The sequence below is a fragment of the Notolepis coatsorum genome, assembly GCF_963971535.1.
Source record: "Notolepis coatsorum genome assembly, chromosome: 16".
Taxonomy (NCBI): Eukaryota; Metazoa; Chordata; class Actinopteri; order Aulopiformes; family Paralepididae; genus Notolepis; species Notolepis coatsorum.
This window is the reverse complement of record NC_140180.1, coordinates 67,457,208-67,479,647: the sequence shown is the minus strand read 5'-3', so window position 1 is coordinate 67,479,647 and position 22,440 is coordinate 67,457,208. Positions and strand designations below refer to the sequence as shown.

Here is a 22,440-nt window from a genome sequence, read left to right as displayed (position 1 = left end):
CGAGGATATATGGAAACCATTTAATGAATATCTGAGAAGGGAAGATATAGGAGGGCTGCTATAGGATGAGTCCCCCCGCTCTCCCGCGGTCAGCCGTGACCCGGACCCCGGGAGAGACCGGAGGCACGTCAGTGAAGGTGGTGTAAAGATGTCATTTATTTTTATTTTTTATTTATTTTTATTTATTTTTATTTTTTATGTACATTTTCTTTTCTTCTTTTCAATTATTTATATTTGCGTACGAGCTATTCTAATGGAGGTACCAATGAATGTACGTACTATTTCTGTATGAGAACAGTAAAAACAAAATCAAAGATGCTAAGAGAGAGAAAAGGGGAGGGGGTATGTGGGTATACATATAATCTTGTGGAGAAAAGGAATTAAGAATAACTGACGACAATGAAAACCTGAAATGTGTACTGTAAAAACCCAATAAAAATATTGTACTAAAAAAAAAAAAAAGTTATTAAATAGGGGAGAATGCCTGTGACATTTATGGTGGTTAGTACACTTTTTCTGTGTCACGCCATATCCGGATCACATGTGTAATAAGAGGGCCAAATCTCAAGTTGCATTGCTTAATTGATAAGTTGGTGTACACTAGGGCTGCAACGTTTAGTCGACATAATCGACGACGTCGATTATAAAAAATCGTCGACGAGGAATTGTTGCGTCGATTAGTCATTAAAAATATATATATATATTATTATAATTTTTTTTTTTTTCTTTTTCGACTACCTATCTTTGTGAAAGTGGCTTCTCAGCTCTGGTCCAGCCAGCTGAAGACTTCTTAGCTTAACATAACAGACCGACAGTAAGTTTGGGGGAACTAATGGGATAACTGGGGATGTTGTTTGGTCCTGACAAGAGTCTCAAAGCAACTCTGAGGTCATGCTCAATGTCCAATCTGTTCCTCTGCTCTGTCTTCAGCTGGACCAGAGCTGAGAAGCCACTTTCACAAAGATAGGTAGTGCAAAAAAAAAATATTCATATAATTGTTTTTCGATTAGTCGACTAATCGAAAAAATAATCGACAGATTAGTCGACTACCAAAATAGTCATTAGTTGCAGCCCTAGTGTACACTATATCCTGCAGTCTATGTGGTGCCACTATGTTCTCCTCTAATGGTCTCCAGGATACCGATGCTTGAGAATCAAACCAGGTGATCAGTGGTCTTAAAGAGAATGCTTTAAAGTAGGGATGCTCGATATTGGCTTTTTTACCGATACCGATATTGTCCAACTCTTAATTTCCGATACCGATATCAACCGATACCGATATATGCAGGGTTCCCCCCCCCCCCCCAAAAAATGGAATAATTTCAGGTAATTAACATTACATATCTCTTGTTGTGGAATTAACACAACATTATGCATACTTTTGACAATAAATAAAATCAGAATTTGTTCTTACTTGCTTGCCTGGGTAAATAAAGGTTATAGAAATGTAAAAAAAAAAAAAAAAACGATACAGATATTTTCCAATATCACATTTTAATGCCGATATCGGCCGATAATATCGGTAGGCCGATAATATCGGACATCCCTACTTTAAAGTAATAGGTTGAAGTCTGGAAAGGCTAAACCCCCATCGGCTTTATTTCTCTGTGCAGTGGATCTTTTTATTCGTGGACGTTTGTTGTTCCAAATAAATGTATATGCAGCGGAGTGTAGTTTTTGCCAGTAACCAACGGGGGGGGGGGGGGGGGGGGGTGTAACGGTAACATCGAGCTGAAGAAGTTAATTCTGGGTAAACCATTCATCTTAACTATTGACCTGTAATGAGTTTTTTTATTTTGACCACCTGCCGAAGTCATTTGTGATCCTATCTAGCAATCCGGAATAATTATACTTCACTGTTTGGCTTATAGTGGGGAATATTTCAACTCCAAGACATCTAAAGTGTTCTACCATGGGTATATTTGCTGGGAGGGTGGTAGCCTTCGCAGTCACATTAACCCTTTATCTGCCAGATTATTCTGATCTTAATCCACTCTCTGCCACCACTGTAAGTCTATGGAGATGTTCCCCTTCTTTGCAGGGCTATAACTTTTTAAATTGTATTGCTAAATTGACATTACTATGGCCCATTCAACATCAAGTATCTATCGTTTAGGATGTAGCAACGTTCTACTTTTTCATTCACACATTCATACTAAAATATGGTCTAATATGTTTTTATCGTTTTCTGCAGCATTCCATAGAACGTGAGTTATAGCCATAAATACATATATTAGATCATCAAATGTAGTTTGATACCGATTGACGTCAGATTAAAAATTTCAATTGTACAAGGTCCTAAACGTCATGCCTCATCATCTGCTGGTGACCGGGGGGGGGGGTTTATAAATCTGTGGCCGACGTTAAATAATTTATGTAGTATGGGTGATATGTTGATCAGAGCAGTTTATATGTATAATAATAATCAAACACGCTGAAACTCACCGCAGCTTCCTCGTAGCGTTGGGCGATCAGCGTGGAGCAGAAAGTTCGCTATTATGGGATGTCGATCTAGTTGGTCCAGTTCCAGGTTGTATAATACTATATACGTCCAAATCATGTTGTTTATCGAGTTATTGGCAACGGATCGATATCCAGTGTATCAAGATGGAGTCCCGGGAGCGATAGCGAGTGGCCGGACGAAATATGGGTGAGCACCACTTCCGGCCGCTCACTTCCGGTTTTGGCGATTCGCCGATCGGCCACCAGATGGCGGTCTTGAACCGTTGGAGAGTTGAGAGGAGATCTACAGGAGATCTCAAGTGTCCGTGGGTGAAATATGATTGCCATGACAGATTTTTGAAATATTGATCTCAAAGACGCTGTACGACGTCATTGGCAGATTACGCATGGCGAGGAATGACGTCTAAAGTCGTCCTTGGCGATTAAAGTGTTAAGTGGAAGGAAGGCCGATTTTGGCCAGTTTATCTTAAATCCTGATAGATTGCCAAAATCATCTATTACTTTGAGAAGATGAGGTAGGGAGGTGGTAGGGTTTTGCATGAACAATATTACATCGTCTGCATATAAGCTAATGTGATGCTGTGTGCCCTTAATTGAGATCGGCGCTATGGACTGGGATTGTCTTATGTACTGTGCTAAAGGTTCTAGGGATAGAGCAAATAGTCCGGGACTAAGAGGACAACCCTGTCTGGACGAGCGTGACACAGGAAAGTGTGGGGAGCAGAATTTACCTGTTAAAATCATGGCCGATGGATCTGTATATAGTACTTTGATCATATGAATGAACCCATCTCCTAACCCCATCCTTCTAAGTACTGTCCAACCTGTCAAAGGCCTTCATCACATCTAAGGATAATACAGCTGTAGGAGGCGCAGCATCCTTGCTGGAATCTATCACATGCAGTAACCGTCTAATATTATCCGTGATCAGGCGGCCTCTTATCACTTTTGTCGCCAGGCTTATTTTCTTAATAAACCATCCCACGCCAGCTCTATTTGTCTATGGAGAAGTTCCCCTTCTTTGCAGGGCTATAACTTTTTTAATTGTATTGCTAAATTGACATTACTATGGCCCATTCAACATCAAGTATCTATTGTTCAGGGTGTAGCAACGTTATACTTTTTCATTCACATATTCATACTAAAATACGGTCTAAAGTATAAGTATGTTTTTATCGTTTTCTGCAGCTTTCTCCAGAACGTGATTTATAGCCCTAAATGCATTATATTGATGATTGTATACAGTTTGATAGCAATCGGCGCGAGATAAAAAAAAAATTCAAATGGACGTGCTTCTAGAAGTTACTACTTATCATCTGATGTTGACCGGATAGGGGGGGGGGTCGTTTATAATTCCGTGGCCAACGTTAGATGATTCATCTAGTGTGGGTGATATGATCATCAGAGCAGTTTTATATCGAACACGTTAAAAAAAACGCTGAATCTCACCGTAGCTTCCTCGGGCCGTTGGGCGATGAGCGTGGAGCAGAAATATTACTATTATGGGATGTAGAAATATGCGATCCATCTCCAGGTTGTATAATAGTATATACGTCCAAATCATGTTGTTTATCGAGTTATTGGTAACGGATTGCTATCCATTGTGTGTAGCTCGAGTCCTGGGACTATTAGCGAGTGATCGGACCGAATTGGAATGAGCACCAGCTTCCGTTTCCTGTTTCCGGTTTGAGCGATCGGCCACCAGATGGCGCTCTTGAACCGTTGGAGAGTTGAGAGGGGATCAACAGTAGATCTCAAGTCTCCGGGGGAGAAATATGATTGCGATCACAGATTTCTGAAATATTGATCTTAAAGACGTGGTACGGCGTCTTTGGCAGAATGAGCATGGCGGGGAATGACGTGGTAATGCGTTTTTGATCAGCCTGTCTGATCAGGGTGAACTAAAGATGTCATATGCTTTTGAAGTCGGATTGCTAGTACCTTAGCGTACAGCTTGAGATCGGTTCCGAGGAGGCTTAAGGGTCTATAACTACCGCATTCGGTGGGGTCTTTATCTTTCTTAAGTAGGACAGATATGAGTGCCATATTGACATCCCTGGAGAAGTTCCCCTCTTTGACTGAGTGTAAAATCATATCAAGTAATAGGGGTCCAATTACATCCCAACATGAGAGGTACAGTTCCGGTGGAATGCCATCCCAGCCAGGGGCCTTACCACTTTGCAAGTCAGAGATAGCCTCCCTAAGTTCCTCTAGTGTAACAAAACTGTACTGTTATCTACACTTATTCTACAGTGTTTGAATTCTTGTTGTTTTTCATCCCATACTCAAATTGCTCATTGAAGTAGTATTTGTAGTGGAAATTGGATGGGTATAGAGTAGACTCATTTTAAATTGGATAGGTATATATCTATTTTAAGTTGGATGGGTATATAGACTCATTTTAATTGGATGGTTTTATACCCATTTTAAATTTGATGGGTATAGACCCATTTTACATTGGATGGGTATAGACTCCTTTTAAATTGGACGGGTACAGCACTGCTGTGGACTCTTGGTTACCATCATTATTTGAATTCCTCTTCCCCACCTTTTTATTCTTCTCCTTTTTCATCCCATACTCAAATTGCACATTGAGTAGTATTTGTAGTAGAAATTGGATGGGTATAGAGTAGACTCATTTTAAATTGGATGGTATACTGTATACCTATTTTAAATTGGATGGGTATAGGCTAATTTCAAATTGGATGGTATATATCCATTTAAAATTGGATAGGTGTATACCCATTTTAAACTGTATGGTTATAGACTCATTTTAAATTGGATGGTTTTATACATATTTTAAATTTGATGGTTATAGACTCATTTTAAATTGGATGGTTATAGACTCATTTTAAATTGGATGGTTTTATACCCATTTTACATTGGATGGATATAGACCCATTTTACATTGGATGGGTATAGACCCATTTGACATTGGATGGGTATAGACCCATTTTAAATTGGATGGTTACAGCACTGCTGTGGACTCTTGGTTACCATCATTCTTTAATTCCTCTTCCCCACCTTTTATTCTTCTCCTTGTGTCCATCCACCACCACGTCCCTGACCCTGCAGGCCCCACAGGCCAGATGCGGAGGAGAACATGCGGTACTGGGAGCAGTTCCACTCCTCCCAGGCCCAGGATACCACGGTGGAGGAACGTCAGAGGAGCAAGTGGAGAGGCTTCCGTCTGGTGAGCTACTGTGTCGTCACCATGGTGGTCGGCATTGGAGCCCACTTCCTCTTCTTCAGGTACAAACTAATTCAATCAAGTTGAGGGGGTCGCACTGTAGGGCTGGGTATCTGCACTGGTTACCTGATTCAATTTAGATTCACATGGTACCCATTTGATTTGATGCAATATGGATTCAGTTAGGCTCAGTACTGCTGGTTTCAGGCTGCCAGCAGCACCTGCCATTGTTGTCGAAAGATGTTATTTGGTTCAACCGAGTTTCTGTAGTAGTTCAGCAGAAACTCTAGAAATAACGTTTAGTGAAAATCTTCACACACCAAATGGAAAAAAGTCACAGATTAAAAGAACGATCTTGGGATTCCAAGTGAAACCATTTTAATTGATTTTGTTTGCCCTATTGCACTGTTACTAGCAGAGGAGTACTATTTACACCCAGCAATTGAAATGTGTCAAATAAATTATATTTGCTTCCCACAATCATGAAAACAAGATAATCGGGATAAAATTATTATTATGCTAGCTACGTTGTTCTACTTTTGTCTTGTGTTGTAAATATGCAGCACACTCCTCCTTCACAGGGACTGACAGCATATGACTATTACTATGAGCCTGTCTCTCGCTCCCTCTCTCTACCTTAAATTATTTTAAGTAGCCAAACGTTTCACTGACATTTAAATTCATTCGTTGAAATATTCTAAAACCATTAAGTCTGCTATAAGCCATTGTGTGTGTGTGTGTGTGTGTGTGTGTGTGTGTGTGTGTGTGTGTGTGTGTGTGTGTGTGTGTGTGTGTGTGTGTGTGTGTGTGTGTGTGTGTGTGTGTGTGTGTGTGTGTGTGTGTGTGTGTGTGTGTGTGTGTGTGTGTGTGTGTGTGTGTGTGTGTGTGTGTGTGTGTGTGTGTGTTGCGTGCGTGCGTGCCCCATATCTGATCTTTGGAAAGACCAGATGAGGTCAGAGGAATTTGATAGTATTTACTATCTCAAGCAATAGAGACTCTCAAGCAATAATAATGATTAGAGCCTCCATTTTTCGTGGACGAAAAATACACCAGTCTATAGATATCAATTTCCCCGAAATAATTGCAATTAATCGCGAGTTAACTATGGACAATCATGCGATTAATCAGATTAAATATTTTAATCGATTGACGGCTCTTTTTATTATTACAATACTTTCTAAAAGTTGTGTGGATGTATATCTTTTTTTAATGATTACTCTACATAAAGATGTTATCTATAGCACCTTTAATTTAGTACACATTATTGAAAAGTTATTTTGTGGACCTTGTCTCTGTAGCAGGCAATGGGCTGAGACACCACTGGCTATCACTAATAGTTAGCCATTAATAGTTAGGCAGGCAGACGAAAGCCTCCTTTCTGGCAGGTAAATTCATTCAAACCCCAGCTAATTATACATCAAAATTAACCTTAGAACCTGTAGATCTTAGCTGTATGTGTTAATTTCCTAAATAAAAATAAACAGCTGAGACAACGGCTGTCACTCAGGGAAACGCAAAACGAGAGGCATAGGAGGATCTAGGCAGTAGGCAGACAAAAGCCTGGTGTCAATATTCATCCATGTAAGATGTAAAGCCATCATATGTTTCATGGCATTTTTACTTAGTGTCCACTAACACCCTGCCCTAGTATTTCATGATTATTTAAACAGACAGCAACTAGTTCAAGTGACTGCATAGTGATTTGTGTTCAAGTTCAAGTGACGGCATAATGATTTATGTTCAAGAGATGGCATAGTTCAAGTGACAGCATAATGATTTGTGTTCAAGAGACGGCATAGTTCAAGTGACAGCATAATGATTTGTGTTCAAGTGAAAGTGTTGTGACGCTAGCAATGGACTCTGAAAAGAAAGGTTAATGTATTACTTTTGTAAATATTTTTTTCTGATTGTTCAATGTCTTCAAGTTAAGGGGGGGGGGGGTTCAGCTTCAGACAGTTAAAACTTAGTTTTGTTAAAAATAAAAAGTGAGAAAAACAGGAGGTAGAAATATACATCATAATTAATTATATGCTAATATTAAATAAATTATATGCTTTGAAGGCACAACAATTGCATGAATCTTAGGTTAGAAAATCCATTTGCTGGATTTAGTGTGACTTCCGTTAATCCAATGTTAATTAGCTAATTTGATTAAATCTGTTCCCATCTTGTATTGTACACTAATTGTTGCAAAGAAAAAGCTTCCATGCCTACTTGAACCATGCCTACTTACGGTCTTCTATCTGAATACAGATACAGATCATTTTGCTGGTTGAACAGATACAGATAATGACATCTCGGATTCTCGGCACACTAACTCTATACACACTGATGAAGGTCAGATGGCCAAAAATCTCATGTGAGATAAACTATTAAATACTATATAATGTGACCATCTCTTCAGAAAATGTTGGTGTCTTCTGTACTACTCATAAGAGCTCAGCTGCTAGTAAGTGTATTTTAACTACTAGCTAACCAACGCTTCAAACGGGGCTTTCAGTTACAATAACGTTAACACATTCTCTGCCACCACTTTGATCATCCTAAACCATTCTCTGCCAGTACTGTAAGTCTATGGAGATGTTCACCTTCTTTGCAGGGCTATAACTTTTTAAATTGTATTGCTAAATTGACATTACTATGGCCCATTCAACATCGATTAGCTATCGTTCAGGATGTAGGAACGTTTTACTTTTTCATTCACACATTCATACGAAAATACCGTCTAGAGTATAAATATGTTTTTATCGTTTTCTGCAGTATTTCATAGAACGTGAGTTATAGCCATAAATGCATATATTAGATTATCAAATGCCGTTTGATACCGATCAACGTTATATAAAAAATGTCAACTGTACATGGTCCTAAACGTTATGACTGATCATCCGCGGGTGAACGTGGGGGGGGGGGGGGTCGTTTATAATTCCGTGACCGACCTTAAATGATTTATGTAGTATGTGTGATATATAGATCAGAGCAGTTTGTATCGAAAATGATAAAGAAAAACGCTGAAACTCACGTCAGTCTCCTCGTACCGTTGGGCCATGAGAGTGGAGCAAACAGATCCCAGTTATGTGATGTGGATCGATGCGATCCAGTTCCGGTTTGTATAATACTAATATACGCCCAAATCATGTGGATTATTGAGTTATGGCAACGGATCCATATCCACGGTGTGTGTATTGAGTCCCGCGACGATAAACGAGTGGTTGGACGGAATAGGCAGACTCACCGGGATCACAAGAGATCCACTTCCGGTTGCAACTCGCCGATGAGTGGCAGTATTGAAGCGTTGCAGAGTTGTGATGGCTCCCGCAGCATATGACAAGGCTCCATGAGTGAAATATGAATACCATGACGAAAATATGAAATATGAACTTGAAACACGTCGCACGCCGTTATTGGCAGAATTCGCATGAACTTGAAACCCGTCGTACGACGTGATTGGCGGGAAAAGTGTTAAGAAAGAATATATATAAAAAAATATATTTCTTCAAATTGCTTGCTGTTCTGTGATTATTGTCGTCCTCCTCCTCTTCTGTTGACAGACAAACCGGCCACAGGGTTTGGTTGTTGATTGCTTCCCGGTTTGCCACGGAAGTGCTTTCAAAATAAAGGTTGCGTCACTTTGGCCTTTTCAAAATAAAAGTATGGAACGACAGTCCGCAGTCCGTATCGTGCCATCTTCATGTATCATGTCACAACATACACCCCTAGTGTATATTTATATGAAATATAAAGAAAATACTTTAAATCAAATCAAATTATTTCTAACACACGTTAATGTCCCCATGGTCCGGACACGTCTTCTTTAAACAAGTCGAGAAGAAACATCACAATAAATAAAAAACAAAGACAAAAATACCAGAAAATCTAAAATAGAATGTAAATTAAATGAATGCAACACTCCCAGACATACCCCACGCGAAGGTAAGGAAAAACTCACTAAAAACCTAGCACCACAGGCAATGTGGAGGGGAGAAACCTTAGAAGGGCCGTTCAAGGGGGGATCTCCCTTCTTAGATGTCGGTGATAGTAGTGTTGCTATAAAACAGGCGAAACAGTTGATAAGCATGTACACATACGTGTAATGAAATACAAATAAGTACATGCAATAGCAACTGAACATTTTGAAAGATTGAAAATAGAGCTGATGGCGGATCCATTTGAGGTATGGGGGCGGCGTAGAGAGGGTCGCATCCTTCCGGTCATCACCATGAGACAGCCACTCGCAGGGAGACGGGACAGGTGTTAAACAGTTTGCGTGATTGTGATGGGCGGACATAGCAATAGATGCATGTGGTAAGCATATATGTGAATAGAATAGATATATGTAGTAACCATATGTTAATAGAATAGAAGTACTTAACCCAGCAATGAACTCAACGTCTAAACCACAGGCAGGTCAGACAGAAGACGGTATGAAGCTGATCCATGGCCTTGGTGGTGCACATAACCAATGTGGGGGTAGATCAGTCACTGCAATCTAGGCCAACACCGAGACATCCACCACCTTGGTCAACACTACGAGACAGCCACTCAGAGGAGAGATGGGGACAGGGGTTAGAGAGTTCCCATGTTTGTAGTGGGCGGAGATGGAGCAATAAATACATGTAGTGAGCATATATATGCATACATGGTGACAGTAGAATCAAAGTATATAAGAAAATTGTGAAATTAAGTAATGGATAGAACTAAGAACTACTGCAAACGTATGTATACAGGATGAGATACAAGACGATGGCTCAGGGCCATTATGCCCTGGGGGGCAGGGGAAACCACTCAGAATTGGTCAGGGTAGAGCAGGTAAGGTTCAGCGCTGCAGGCCAGATGGAAGGCGGTATGAAGCTGTTCCATGGGACTGGTTGGTGCTCATGTCCAGTATGAGGTAGACGGTCACTGGAATGTCTATATCACTCAGAGACAGACAGGGGTTAAAAAATTCTCCCATGTCTGCTGTTTACTGTAAACGTGTACCAAACGGTGAAGAAATCTCTCTTAGAGTATTATAGTATTATATATCATAGTATTATATACTGTATTGTCTCTTTCAGGAGATGGTACCATGAATACCCTGTATCTATCATACTGTGTCAAAGAGAGCAGGACAGAGGAACGGAGGTAAAAATGTGATTGACTGAAGAGATGGAGATTCAGATGTAAGAGAGATGGACGTAATGAACTGAAAAGAGAGGAGAAAAGAGGAAGAGTGAGTAAGTGGGACACAGGAAAGGAAGAGGAGTGTTTGGGTGTGCAAGGGTCAACAGACATACTGTATGTACAGTACTGTATACGACGTGCGCGTGAGCGGATACCAGGGTCATATTCTCTGAAGCAGGATTGCACAGTTGACTGCATAACGTGAAAACAAGGTGAAACGACTTCTACATTTTTGTTCATAATCAGCAGTTCAACTTCAAGTTCTTTATTGTCAAATACACAACAATAAAGGTGCATTGCAGGTAATGACATTTTTGTGTTTCGAGCTCAAACTAAACAGTGCACAATTAAGAAACTACAGTTACAAGAATGGTAACAATAAGTAGTAGTAGTAGGATCATATAAAATAGTAAAATGTTTGCAGAAAGGGTCATACGTATAGTGTATGTGCATGTTAAGGTTCAGGGTGTGTGTATTTGTGTGTTCAATAACAAGTAATAGTAAGATAAAATAAAATATAAAATGAGGTAAGATCAAATAAAAGTCTATTTATACAGAAAGTGTCTTGCGTAAAAGTGTATGTGCATATTAACCTCTTAACACATTAATTGCCAAGAACGAGTTAACTCGTTATTGCCCGCCAATCGAATATTGCCAACGATGAGTAAACTCGTTATTGTGATCGTTATTTCTTTTATTCGCTATTTCCATTCATAATTCATCCACCAAGGCTCTGGGAAACTCTGACACTCTGTCTGCGATTGCAACGGCCCGATACCGCCGCCTGGTGGGTTTTGGGCGATGTTGCATTTACTTTCTGCAGGAAGTATGACTGTGAATGTCATCCCGGCGCAGTTTTCGTGTAACGTGAATCCAGATGAACAGTCGAGTGCATTGAATCGCCTTCAAGACGCTAGAATCATTATGCTTTTGGAGTTTATGGTGTCGGCCAAATGGACATACGATCTAGCAGATGGCAATCAAATAATTGGAATATTTTTCCTCCAGTATCATCGGCCAGAGGTAAGAGGAATCTAACGTTAATTCCAGCTCGATTGTTCATTTCTTTCATTGCAATCCATCTGATCAACGTATGATGTTGTACTAAAGAAAGACGTTATTGACAATCAATTAATCAGAAACGACCCCCCCCCCCCCATTTCCTTCATGCATGATGGAGCATAATATATACCGATCATATGCATTTGAAATTTTAATTGTGTGTATAGGGATGAAATATATCGATTAAGTATAATATGCATCGGGCCTATAACTCTCGTTCTAGGAATGACCGCAGACCACTCTAAAAACATACTTATATTCACGACGGTATTAAACGACAATGTATGAATGGAAAAATATAACGTTCCCAAATCCTGAACGATAGATACCCGATGTCGAATGGGCCATAGTAATGCAGATATAGCTATACTATTTAAATAGTCATAGCCCTGCAAAGAAGGTGAGCGACTCCATAGGCTTACAGCGGTGGCGTCAGAGCTATAAGATGCTCATATTGTGTGGCGGCTATTGTGTTAAGCCCGGAGCCTATTTTCTGAAAATCCGCCTAAAATACATACCTAAGTAAATGGAATATTGCTCCACTTCTACAAGGCCATTTGCATATTCTTGGTATCTAGGGACATTTATCGACCTCAGTGAATGTAGTATTCCCAATGTCAGAAATATTGTGTCTATTACTAGGCTTGCTTAAATTGTGATGAAACAAAGGAGAATATGAATTATGATTTTTCTTTGCATCTTTGACAGTGAATAACACCATGCTAATAATGACCAAACATTAAAAACTGCCACTGATCTCGTTCAGTACCTTCTTGAGATCATGTATACAAAAGATCTAACAGAAGGTTCTGTAGATACAGTACTGAATTCTCCCATCCGGACCAATGCAATTTGAAATATTATTATAGAATAGCAGGCTTATAAATTACCTTATTATAGCCAATTCGCACATTTATATATATACATATATTATCTTTCAAAGGGCAGAGTTCAATTTGGATTTAGTATCACCAGGCGTGCATAAGAACAGATAATGAAATCTATTGTAATCTACTGTACTTTTTTATTTTGACCAGGGTGCAACCGTTTTGAAACTAATTTCAGATCTAATTGTTGCTGCATGCTAACAATAGGGAAGAGAAACTAACTGCGTTTCAATATTTGTCAATAATGTTACGTTTTGTGGTATATTATCCCGAACAGTGATGCCACAGATTACTTGTAAAAGTAATCCGATTACTGATTACTCCTTTAAAAAGTAATCTTAGTTACTTTACTGATTACTTGATTATCAGAGTAACTTAGTTACTTTGAAAGTAACTAGGTTACGAAGTCGTCGTCCCTGCTGCTGCCACAACATAAGAATGACAAAAAAAATTTAGTAAAATGTACTCAGTTTGAGTAAAATGTACTAATAGGGCAGGTAGGCCTATCTTGCTATCTATAGATCTATAGATTTCACAAAAGATAAATGGTCAATAACACCACATGTAGGCTGATATGTAGCCTACCTTTGAGGCCTGCCCCATTCAGATATGGTTCTACGTTATTATTATTTATTATTGTGTGAATGAATGAATGAATGAATGAATGAATGAATGAATGAATGAAAACTTTATTTAACAGATTGCAGAATGGGTACAATACAGTACGGCTCAATACACACAATTGTTAAGGGGATGCAGACCAGAGAAAGACGTGTGTCTTGTTTCCATCAGGGTCCCCCATTTTCAATTCATATAGACATTTATGACATACACAACATACATGACATTTATGGCATAGGGACATATAGGTATTTAGTACTGATACATTTGTGACATAAGCGGTATTCAAATATACAGTACTGTTACCCCTAGATCATGACAGAGTATATACATATGATGGGGAGGGGACTGTACATTAGGAGGGGGTGGGTGGGTGGGAGGGAAATATATACGGCGGGGAGGGAATATATATACTGCAGTGTTGTCAGTGTGCTACTGACAACCTACATACTGCAGTATGGTGTTCCATGTTCATGAATTATAGTGCAATGCAAAAGATGTTTAACTCAAAGGTGGAACATACTGTTTGGCTGGTGGTGCAGCTCCGAGTCCTGTAGAAGTCGACGGTCGTGCAGCTGCTGTATATTCCATATGCGGTAGACAGTATTTTGTTTCCTCCGCAAAGTGAATGTTTTTTTCACCCAGCTTAACAAACGTTAAGTAGACTAGTGAACTTCCAGTGCAAGAAAGCGTTACGAATACGAGCGCGAGCTTCTCCCTGCTAGCGCGCAGTTTAGGTCAGCCTGAAAATAACAATAACAGCCGCGCCCACCAGCATGGCTCAACACGCCAGGTTGCGTGCTGTGACGTCACTCCCCAATACAAGGAAAAGCTTTCCAAACATATATTTGACTGTCGAAAACGAAAGAAAATACTGCATTCCGCCTGCATTATGATGAGATAGTAACGAAATAGTAATGCACAGCCACTTGGACAAGTAACTGCAATCAGATTACTGGCTTGTAAAGATTAACGCGTTAGATTACTATTTTCGGGGAAAAGTAATCAGATTACAATAACGCGTTACTTAGTAACGCGTTAGTGGCATCACTGATCCCGAATAATAAGAGTTATTAAAAAAATGCATACAGAACTATGAACCTTGAACCCCATAGATCCTTTCAGGAAGTGTTTGACTACACAGATCCAGAGCTATGGATGTCCTCTAGAAAATGGCTGCAAAAAACCTACAATTCCCATGGTTCGAGGTTTTCCAAAATGGTCGCCTCTCGCAAAATAAACAGACCATTTCGAAAAGTAAAATCTATCTAATAACACTTTAACCTATTCCTAAACTAAGGTATTGATGATAATATACATTATAAATGCTGTTGTGACATGGTTATGATGTTTATACTTGAATACGTTTGACAAAAAAAACTACTTTTTGTAGAACAGTCTGGGGATATTGATTTTATGACATGATGTCATTTGCGGTCCGCCGACGGACCGCACGGGCGGAAGAGGTGCAGTGCAGGGGGTGTGTGTGTTCAAGAGTTTACATTTTTTTAATAGGGTTATCTCCTGTTCTTGATCTTGTGGCTTGTGGCTTGTGGGGAAAAGCTGTCCCTGAACCTGCTGTTCTTGTGCGCATGCTCCGGTACCATTTGCCAGCACAGTGACTGGGGTGACTGTGGTCTCACTCTGATAATGTTCTGGGTTTTCCTTCTGCACCTCTGTGTAGAGGTCCTCCATGGCTGGCAGCTCAGTCCTGGTGATGTGTAGTGCTGACTTCACCACCCTCTGCAGAGCCTTGTGGTCGATGGCTGAGCAGTTGCCATACCAGGCAGTGATGCAGCCAGTCAGGATACTCTCTATAGTGCATCGGTAAAAGTTGCAGAGTATCCTGAGTCCATGCCGAATCTCCTCAGCCTACGGAGGAAGAAGAGCCGTTGTCTCACTGTCTTGACAACGATGCCGGTGTGATGAGACCATGCAGGACAGGTCCTCGCTGATGTTGACCCAGAGGAACATGAAACTGCTGACTCTCCAGTTCTCTTTGCCTGATACTGGTCCATATCGCTCCATATAGACCTCTTGGGTGTTGTTGTGACCTACAGAGTTCCGGGTGAAAGGGGGAGTGGCGTTTTACAGGAGGATTATATGTTTAGCTAACTAGCCTATTTGTTAGAGCCACATTGCGAACACTAAGCGAGCAGATGTTTCCATTTGGTTTCTCCCCCACTATGAGAATACACTGATGCTGGGGTACCTGTGCTGGAATGCTAAGCTAGTTTTTGAAAGAGTTTCTTCCATCTTTTTTTTCTTTTTTTATTGCCATTTTAACATTCATCATCATCCACTTAAGAGCAAGGGCCTATCGTCATGCATTCTGCGTTCATCTGTTTTCACACATAGATTTTTGGTCACCTCTGTTTAGATTTTCATTCAAATAAAAAAGATTCAAACCTTTATTTCAACTCGTGAGACACTGAGGTTACCCTCATTTACACTGACGACCAGCTTACATGTAGAATAAGTTCCAAGATCCCATTCCAACAGTGTTGTGATGTAAGAGGGAGGTTTACCAATAAGGGCTTTAGATTCAGTTCTTCTATCGTGACGGTGTGAATAACAGTCGATACCAACTAGTACAACGTGACTAAACAAGTCATACTTCCTGCCTATTACCATGGAAATTATAAATTTGTGCGTCAAACTGTGTGTTTGCCCCCCCTCTTCTCAGGAAACTGGAAGAGGTCCATAATAGCTTTATGGACGAAAAGGATCGAGTCATCACGGCGATCTACAATGATTCTAAAGAGAGAGCCAGGTAGGAGAAACAAGTAGTTACTAAAGAGAGAGAGAGCCAGGTAGGAGAAACAAGTATTTACTAGAGAGAGCCAGGTAGGAGAAGTAGTTACTAGAGAGAGACCCAGGTAGGATAAACAAGTATTTACTGAAGAGAGAGAGAGAAACAGGTAGGATAAACAAGTATTTACTGAAGAAAGAGAGAGCCAGGTAGGAGAAACAAGTATTTACTGAAGAGAGAGAGAGAAACAGGTAGGATAAACAAGTATTTACTGAAGAAAGAGAGAGCCAGGTAGGAGAAACAAGTATTTACTAAAGAGCGAGAGAGAGCCAGGTAGGAGAAACAAGTATTTACTGAAGAAAGAGAGAGCCAGGTAGGAGAAACAAGTATTTACTGAAGAGAGAGAGAGAAACAGGTAGGAGAAACAAGTATTTACTAAAGAGCGAGAGAGAGCCAGGTAGGAGAAACAAGTATTTACTAAAGAGCGAGAGAGAGCCAGGTAGGAGAAACAAGTATTTACTAAAGAGCGAGAGAGAGCCAGGTAGGAGAAACAAGTATTTACTGAAGAGAGAGAGCCAGGTAGGAGAAACGAGTAGTTACCATGGATTGATGTGTGGTTTTTGTGATGGCACACTCAGTTGGTAAGTAAGTAAGTAAGTAAGTAAGTATTTATAAAGCACCTTTCATACATGTCATGTAGCTCAAAGTGCTGTACACAATTATAGGCATATATAACGATAAAAGCAATAAAGTCATAGTGATCAGTTAAGATCAATGTTAAAAAAAAAAATAATAATAATAATAATAATAATAGTAACGTAAAAATGAAAATAACGTAAAAACAGTCATTTGCTTACCAGTTTGGGAGAACAGGTCCGCACAAACATTTCCGCTCAGTGGCAACCGGAAATGCACTAAACCAATGCACTTGTATGGTAGGTAGCAATGTTTAGGTCTTATAATGCTAGTGTAGTTACGTTTTTATCAGTGGTCATAGTTGGGTCCATAGTGCTTTACCAAGTCCCACGGATCCATCAGTGGCCGTGTATTGTGTGCGTATGTACCCGTTCGCTCATGTGGTCAGTGGCCAGAGTTGGGTCCACAGGACTTATCCAAGTCCCATGGACCCATCAGTGGCCGCGTCTTGTGGTAGAAAGAAAGAAAAAGAAAAACGCATAAAGAAAACAGTCTAAAGTTTGAAAGTTTGGGAGGTCCGCAAAAACACGCCTTCAGCTCAGAAGCTGAGGTGTGTCAAAAACTTTTGAAAAACTGGAGGCGTGTCTCCTATTGTACCCATCCTTCATCTAAGAAGTTTGAAAGTTTGGGAGGTCCGCAGAAACACGCCTTCAGCTCAGAAGCTGAGGCGTGTCAAAAACTTTTGAAAAACTGGAGGCGTGTCTCCTATTGTACCCATTCCTTCATCTAAAAAGTTTGAAAGTTTGGGAGGTCCGCAAAAACACGCCTTCAGCTCAGAAGCTGAGGTGTGTCAAAAACGTTTGAAAAACTGGAGGCGTGTCTCCTATTGTACCCATTCCTTCATCAGTTGGTGACTGGGATTTCAACTGGGTTTTGTGATGTCTGAAAAAAAATGACTTATTTTATTTTTAATCGTTAGTATATTTTTGTGCGGGTGTACTGTACATGACAAATAATGTGACAACTTTTTTTTTTTTTTATATAAAGTTTTCAAAAATAATCCCAATGTCTCATGTTGTAAAACCTTATTCCTATTGGTCCTCAGTGATAGAGTGATGGTTAACATCACTGTCGCTCTCTCTTCCTATTGGTCCTCAGTGATAGAGTGATGGTTAACATCACTGTCACTCTCTCTTCCTATTGGTCCTCAGGGTTAGAGTGATGGTTAACATCACTGTCGCTCTCTCTTCCTATTGGTCCTCAGTGATAGAGTGATGGTTAACATCACTGTTGCTCTCTCTTCCTATTGTTGCTCAGTGATAGAGTGAAGGTTAATATCACTGTTGCTCTCTCTTCCTATTGTTACTCAGTGATAGAGTGAAGGTTAATATCACTTAATCAGTTAATTCCCCAAAAAATGTTGAATACACAAATGTGGCTGGGGGAACTGATTCACTCAGCATCAATGGACTATAGGTCAATAAAAACAATACACACACAAAAAAAACATTAAGAATTCTTTTTAATTTTTATTTCGATTAATTTCGATTATAATCGATTCTAACATATTCAAATCGATGCATCGAATCGAACACATTAGAATCGATGCATTTCGATTAATTGATGCATCATTACACCCCTACTCAGTGATAGAGTGAAGGTTAATATCACTGTTGCTCTCTCTTCCTATTGGTCATCAGTTTTAGTGTGATGGTTTATATCATTGTTGCTATCTCTTCCTATTGGTCCTTAGTGATGGAGTGATGGTTAACATAAGAATGGTCTGAAGCTGGATTTGAACCCAGGACGTTGCGACTACATGGTGTGCGTCATATCATCAGGATGCCCCTTTTTTTTCTTTAAAGGGGGGGCCAATTTTTTTCCTGAATCCTATTGTAACTGAGGGGTACAATTCCCTGACTGTATTGATAAGTATGGTATCATTAAACCACTACCGCTTTATGTACTTTAATTACTGGCCATACAGTACACGATATCTAAGTATGATGAACACTTTCCCACATATGAAATCAGGTCCACACAAAGGTAATAGTCAAATATTTAATATATAGCAAAAGGTACATATAATAGTTACTTATTACATTTATGATTTGAATTGAATGCTCTTGTAAGGCAAATGAGTACTCGTATGCAAATCAACACTGAATGTCCAATCTCTGGTCACACAGGAAGCAAGCATACAACCTGGCTCTTAGGGAATTATAACGATGGCACTTAATGATTATAGCAGGATATACTGCAAAGGGTCCTGCCGGTTGTAAGCCAGCAGGGGGGGTAGGAGAGCCGTCGGCTGTATCCCGTCTGGTCAACGATTTCTAGGGAGAGTTCAGGTACAGAACACAGTGCCCGTAGAACCCCGATCCACAGATGAATACACTTGGGCTCTCCCGCAGACGATAGCTGTAGCTGTAGCTGTAGGTCCACAACGAAGGAGAAGCGAGGCGACCTCAGTCTGGTCTGAGCGCCGTCTCACCTTGGCTCCTCTCGGGGTAAATCCAACACTCACCGGTGTTGGTGATTATCCGCTCCACAAATCAAAGCACCAAAGCAAATAGATATTCCATGCCGCATAGGGCTCAGCAGTCGTCGGGGTAGGCAATCCAATGTGCAGGTCCACTCGTCCTCGCCCAGAACTCCTCGGATGAAAGCACCACGTGTGGTCTGCCCAACCTGGCCAAGACTCTAGATAACGCGAGGAAGCGATGGGGGTGCTGCTCACTTCAGAACTCCAACCGCACGATGCACCATACATAATAGACTATTATTACCCAATAGAAATACGGTGCCAAACTCTGGCAATTCAGCTATTAATTCGCACGAGGTCTCAATGCTATTCCAAGGCCAAACAGGCCGTACTACACCGCACGCGGTATCGTGGGGTGAGGCTTCACGTCTTGTTACTTAGTTGGGTAGAAGGGCAAAGGACCAAGAGGAATTCTACATTTCTTGCGCCATATTTATATGCACGGTGGACAAGTAGTGCCGCTCTGCTTTCGGTAGCCGTATTCCTGCGCGGAGCTGAGGCTAGTAAGGGCATGTCTCGTCGGTACCTTTGAACTTGAACGCCAGGGGCTTGTCCCTGGCGCCTGGTCCTTTTGTCCAATAAGAGAATGAACTATTATGGGCTGTAGTAGAATAAAGGGATATTCCGTGTATATGTACAAGGAATATACAAGGGATATCAAACGATATACAAATACTATTCAATATATATCCATAAATAAATATATATATTCGGTTTAATCTGATCCTTCACAACACCTATTGTTCTGTTACGAGGAGGACATTGTGATACTCTGACATAAAATGTACCCTTGTGTTCTGTGTCTCGAGAGCTCTGCCACATTGGCCCCTGAGAGAGCTGACCTCTAGTGAACTGCACACTATTTCTTAAACTTTCCTGGAGTTGGGCCTACTACTGCTGAGCATAGTTTGAGGAAATAGTGTCTGCAGTTCACTAGAGGTCTGCTCTCCTCCGTGTGACATCATGTGCCGAACATGAGCTCTCAAGACACAGAACATGTTGGTACGTTTTATGTCCGATTATTGAAGTAGGCGGTGAGGCCAAAATGGCCCTTTTTAACGTTCAAATCAAGTCCCTCCTGATATGAACTCCCACTAGAACAGCCAGTTTCATTCAGAAATAGCGTCTAATCATTGAAGCGAAACACGTTCTTAATGCCTTCTTGTTTATTTGGTTGCATATAACATGTGGGTGTGAATCTGATTTGGAGTGTGTTTCCTTAATTCCCCCCAGAGTCAATGGTTTCAAGAAGCAGACAGAGATCCTTCGACAGAAACGCGCAGAGTTCCTGGAGAAATACAATCCACGAACCGGAGGAGAGGACAAGTAGGACCCTAAAACATCCGTATTGGAACCAAAACGACATCTAACCGTCAATGGACCTATCTCAAAGCAATTGTTGTGATTGGAGGATCAAGAAAAGAGGGCGGCGTTTGAGATAGGTCAATGGGGGGAGGGGTTATTGTTGGAATTCCTTCACCTGTTTTGAAGCATGCTAGTGTACATGCACTCCTGTTTGCCCAGGGTCCTTGGACAAGATGCTGAGGAATTGAACACACACTGACCTGTTTAGGTTGTACCTAACAAAGCTGAGCCATACCGCACTGGCCTGGTTTCTGACCCGTGTACAGTACACACAGTATCAGTTTGGTACATCTGTTTCCGGTGCTCTTGTCTGATGTATGTATGGGGTAACCTTCTGTCGTGTGGCAGTGAAAGGGTTAACCGGCTGCCGTGTGGCAGTGAAAGGGTTAACCTTCTGTGTATTGTCGCAGTGAAGGGGTTAACCGTTTGGTTGTGCGGCAGTGAAAGGGTTAACCTGCTGTCGTGCGGCAGTGAAAGGGCTAATGAAGTGACATGAACCTGATAATTTGACCCCCCTCACCATCCCAGGTCTTGAAGCGGGCAGAACATTGTGCTCACAGATATCTGTCAGCAATTACCTCGGGTCATTCCCTACATAGTAAAGCAACACAGTGTTATGTGTTACCAGCAACTCTGTCTTGTGACTGGGACCGACTACTGTAAAGGCTCAGTACTGTTGAGAGAGAAATGATGATGTTGATGAAAGTAATACCTCATGTGACACACAGAGGGTGCTGTGTATAGCCGCTCCGCTCCTGAGCCTGTGGGCCTCTGGGAAGAAACGGATGAGGAGGCCACAGTGTCTTCGTGTGAGCCAGAATTGGGGTGGCAACAAATGCATTATAGTTTAAACCTGTCTGTTAGTCTTCTTTTGTAGTTCATTAGCCCAGTTCTGGGTTGCCATGACAATGGTCCACATCTTGTTTTTTCCCCACCCCTGGAGGTTTTTGTGCCTCGTGTCATCATATCACGGAACCACTCCGATAAAGCCACACGGTCCACATGGGACCCTTCATAATGTTAAAATGTCCTTTTTTATCATGTATGCTTTCCAGTATTCTAGGGAAATTTAATCAGAGACAAGTCATGTTGTGACTTTAAATGAGTGACCTTTGATAAATCTATTCTAGTCAAATGATTGTAGTAATAACTGAGATTATTGAAGTGTACACATGAATGCAAAGACATAACTCAGACAGGCTCTTATTTTTTGTTTTGGTTATTTGAACAGTGGAACTTTTATGCTGGTTATTTGCTAATTCACAGCTAACATGTACCATAATGCCTTGTTATTGTTTTTAGTTGAAGAAAATTGGTTTTAAGAGTGTTTGCTTTCCCTGACTGCCTTATAACTGATATACCCTGGTATATAATGATTAAACACTGAAAGGGGCACTGCAATGCTGTTTTATTTTGCACATAATCTCACACATCCACAGTTTTGCACACATTCATTTAGTTTGACAGTTATTGAGATTAATGAGTTTGGATATGGCCACCAGTGATGTCATCGGGGGAACATTGAATCCTTGTGTGTGAATTACAGCTCAATTAAATTATATGGTAGTCCCATAAGGCAAACAATTTCTATTTTTCATCAACATAATTTCACAGTGTGTAATTAACACAACACAAGGACGTCTCTGATAACATCACTCTCAATAACTGTCAAACTAAATGAAAGTGTGAAACTGTTTTAAGGTTTTTGGATGTGTGGAAGATTATGTGCAAAATAAATCTTGTTTTTTGGTGACGTGCC

General features: G+C 40.6%; 1 protein-coding gene across 3 annotated transcripts in view; it reads left to right on the top strand.

Moving 5' to 3' along the window:
- dnajc4 (DnaJ (Hsp40) homolog, subfamily C, member 4) overlaps positions 1-22,440 on the top strand; it is a 30,802-nt gene extending 8,362 nt beyond the window's left edge. For 2 of the 3 annotated variants that reach the window (XM_084331690.1, XM_084331689.1), the window contains exons 6-8: positions 5,539-5,715; positions 16,070-16,156; positions 20,550-22,440. In XM_084331690.1, coding sequence (XP_084187816.1) covers positions 5,539-5,715; positions 16,070-16,156; positions 20,550-20,646 — 361 coding nt within the window. In that variant the 3' untranslated portion in view covers positions 20,647-22,440. The remainder of the gene's footprint in view (positions 1-5,538; positions 5,716-16,069; positions 16,157-20,549) is intronic. The other variant, XM_084331691.1, reaches the window with a different exon arrangement.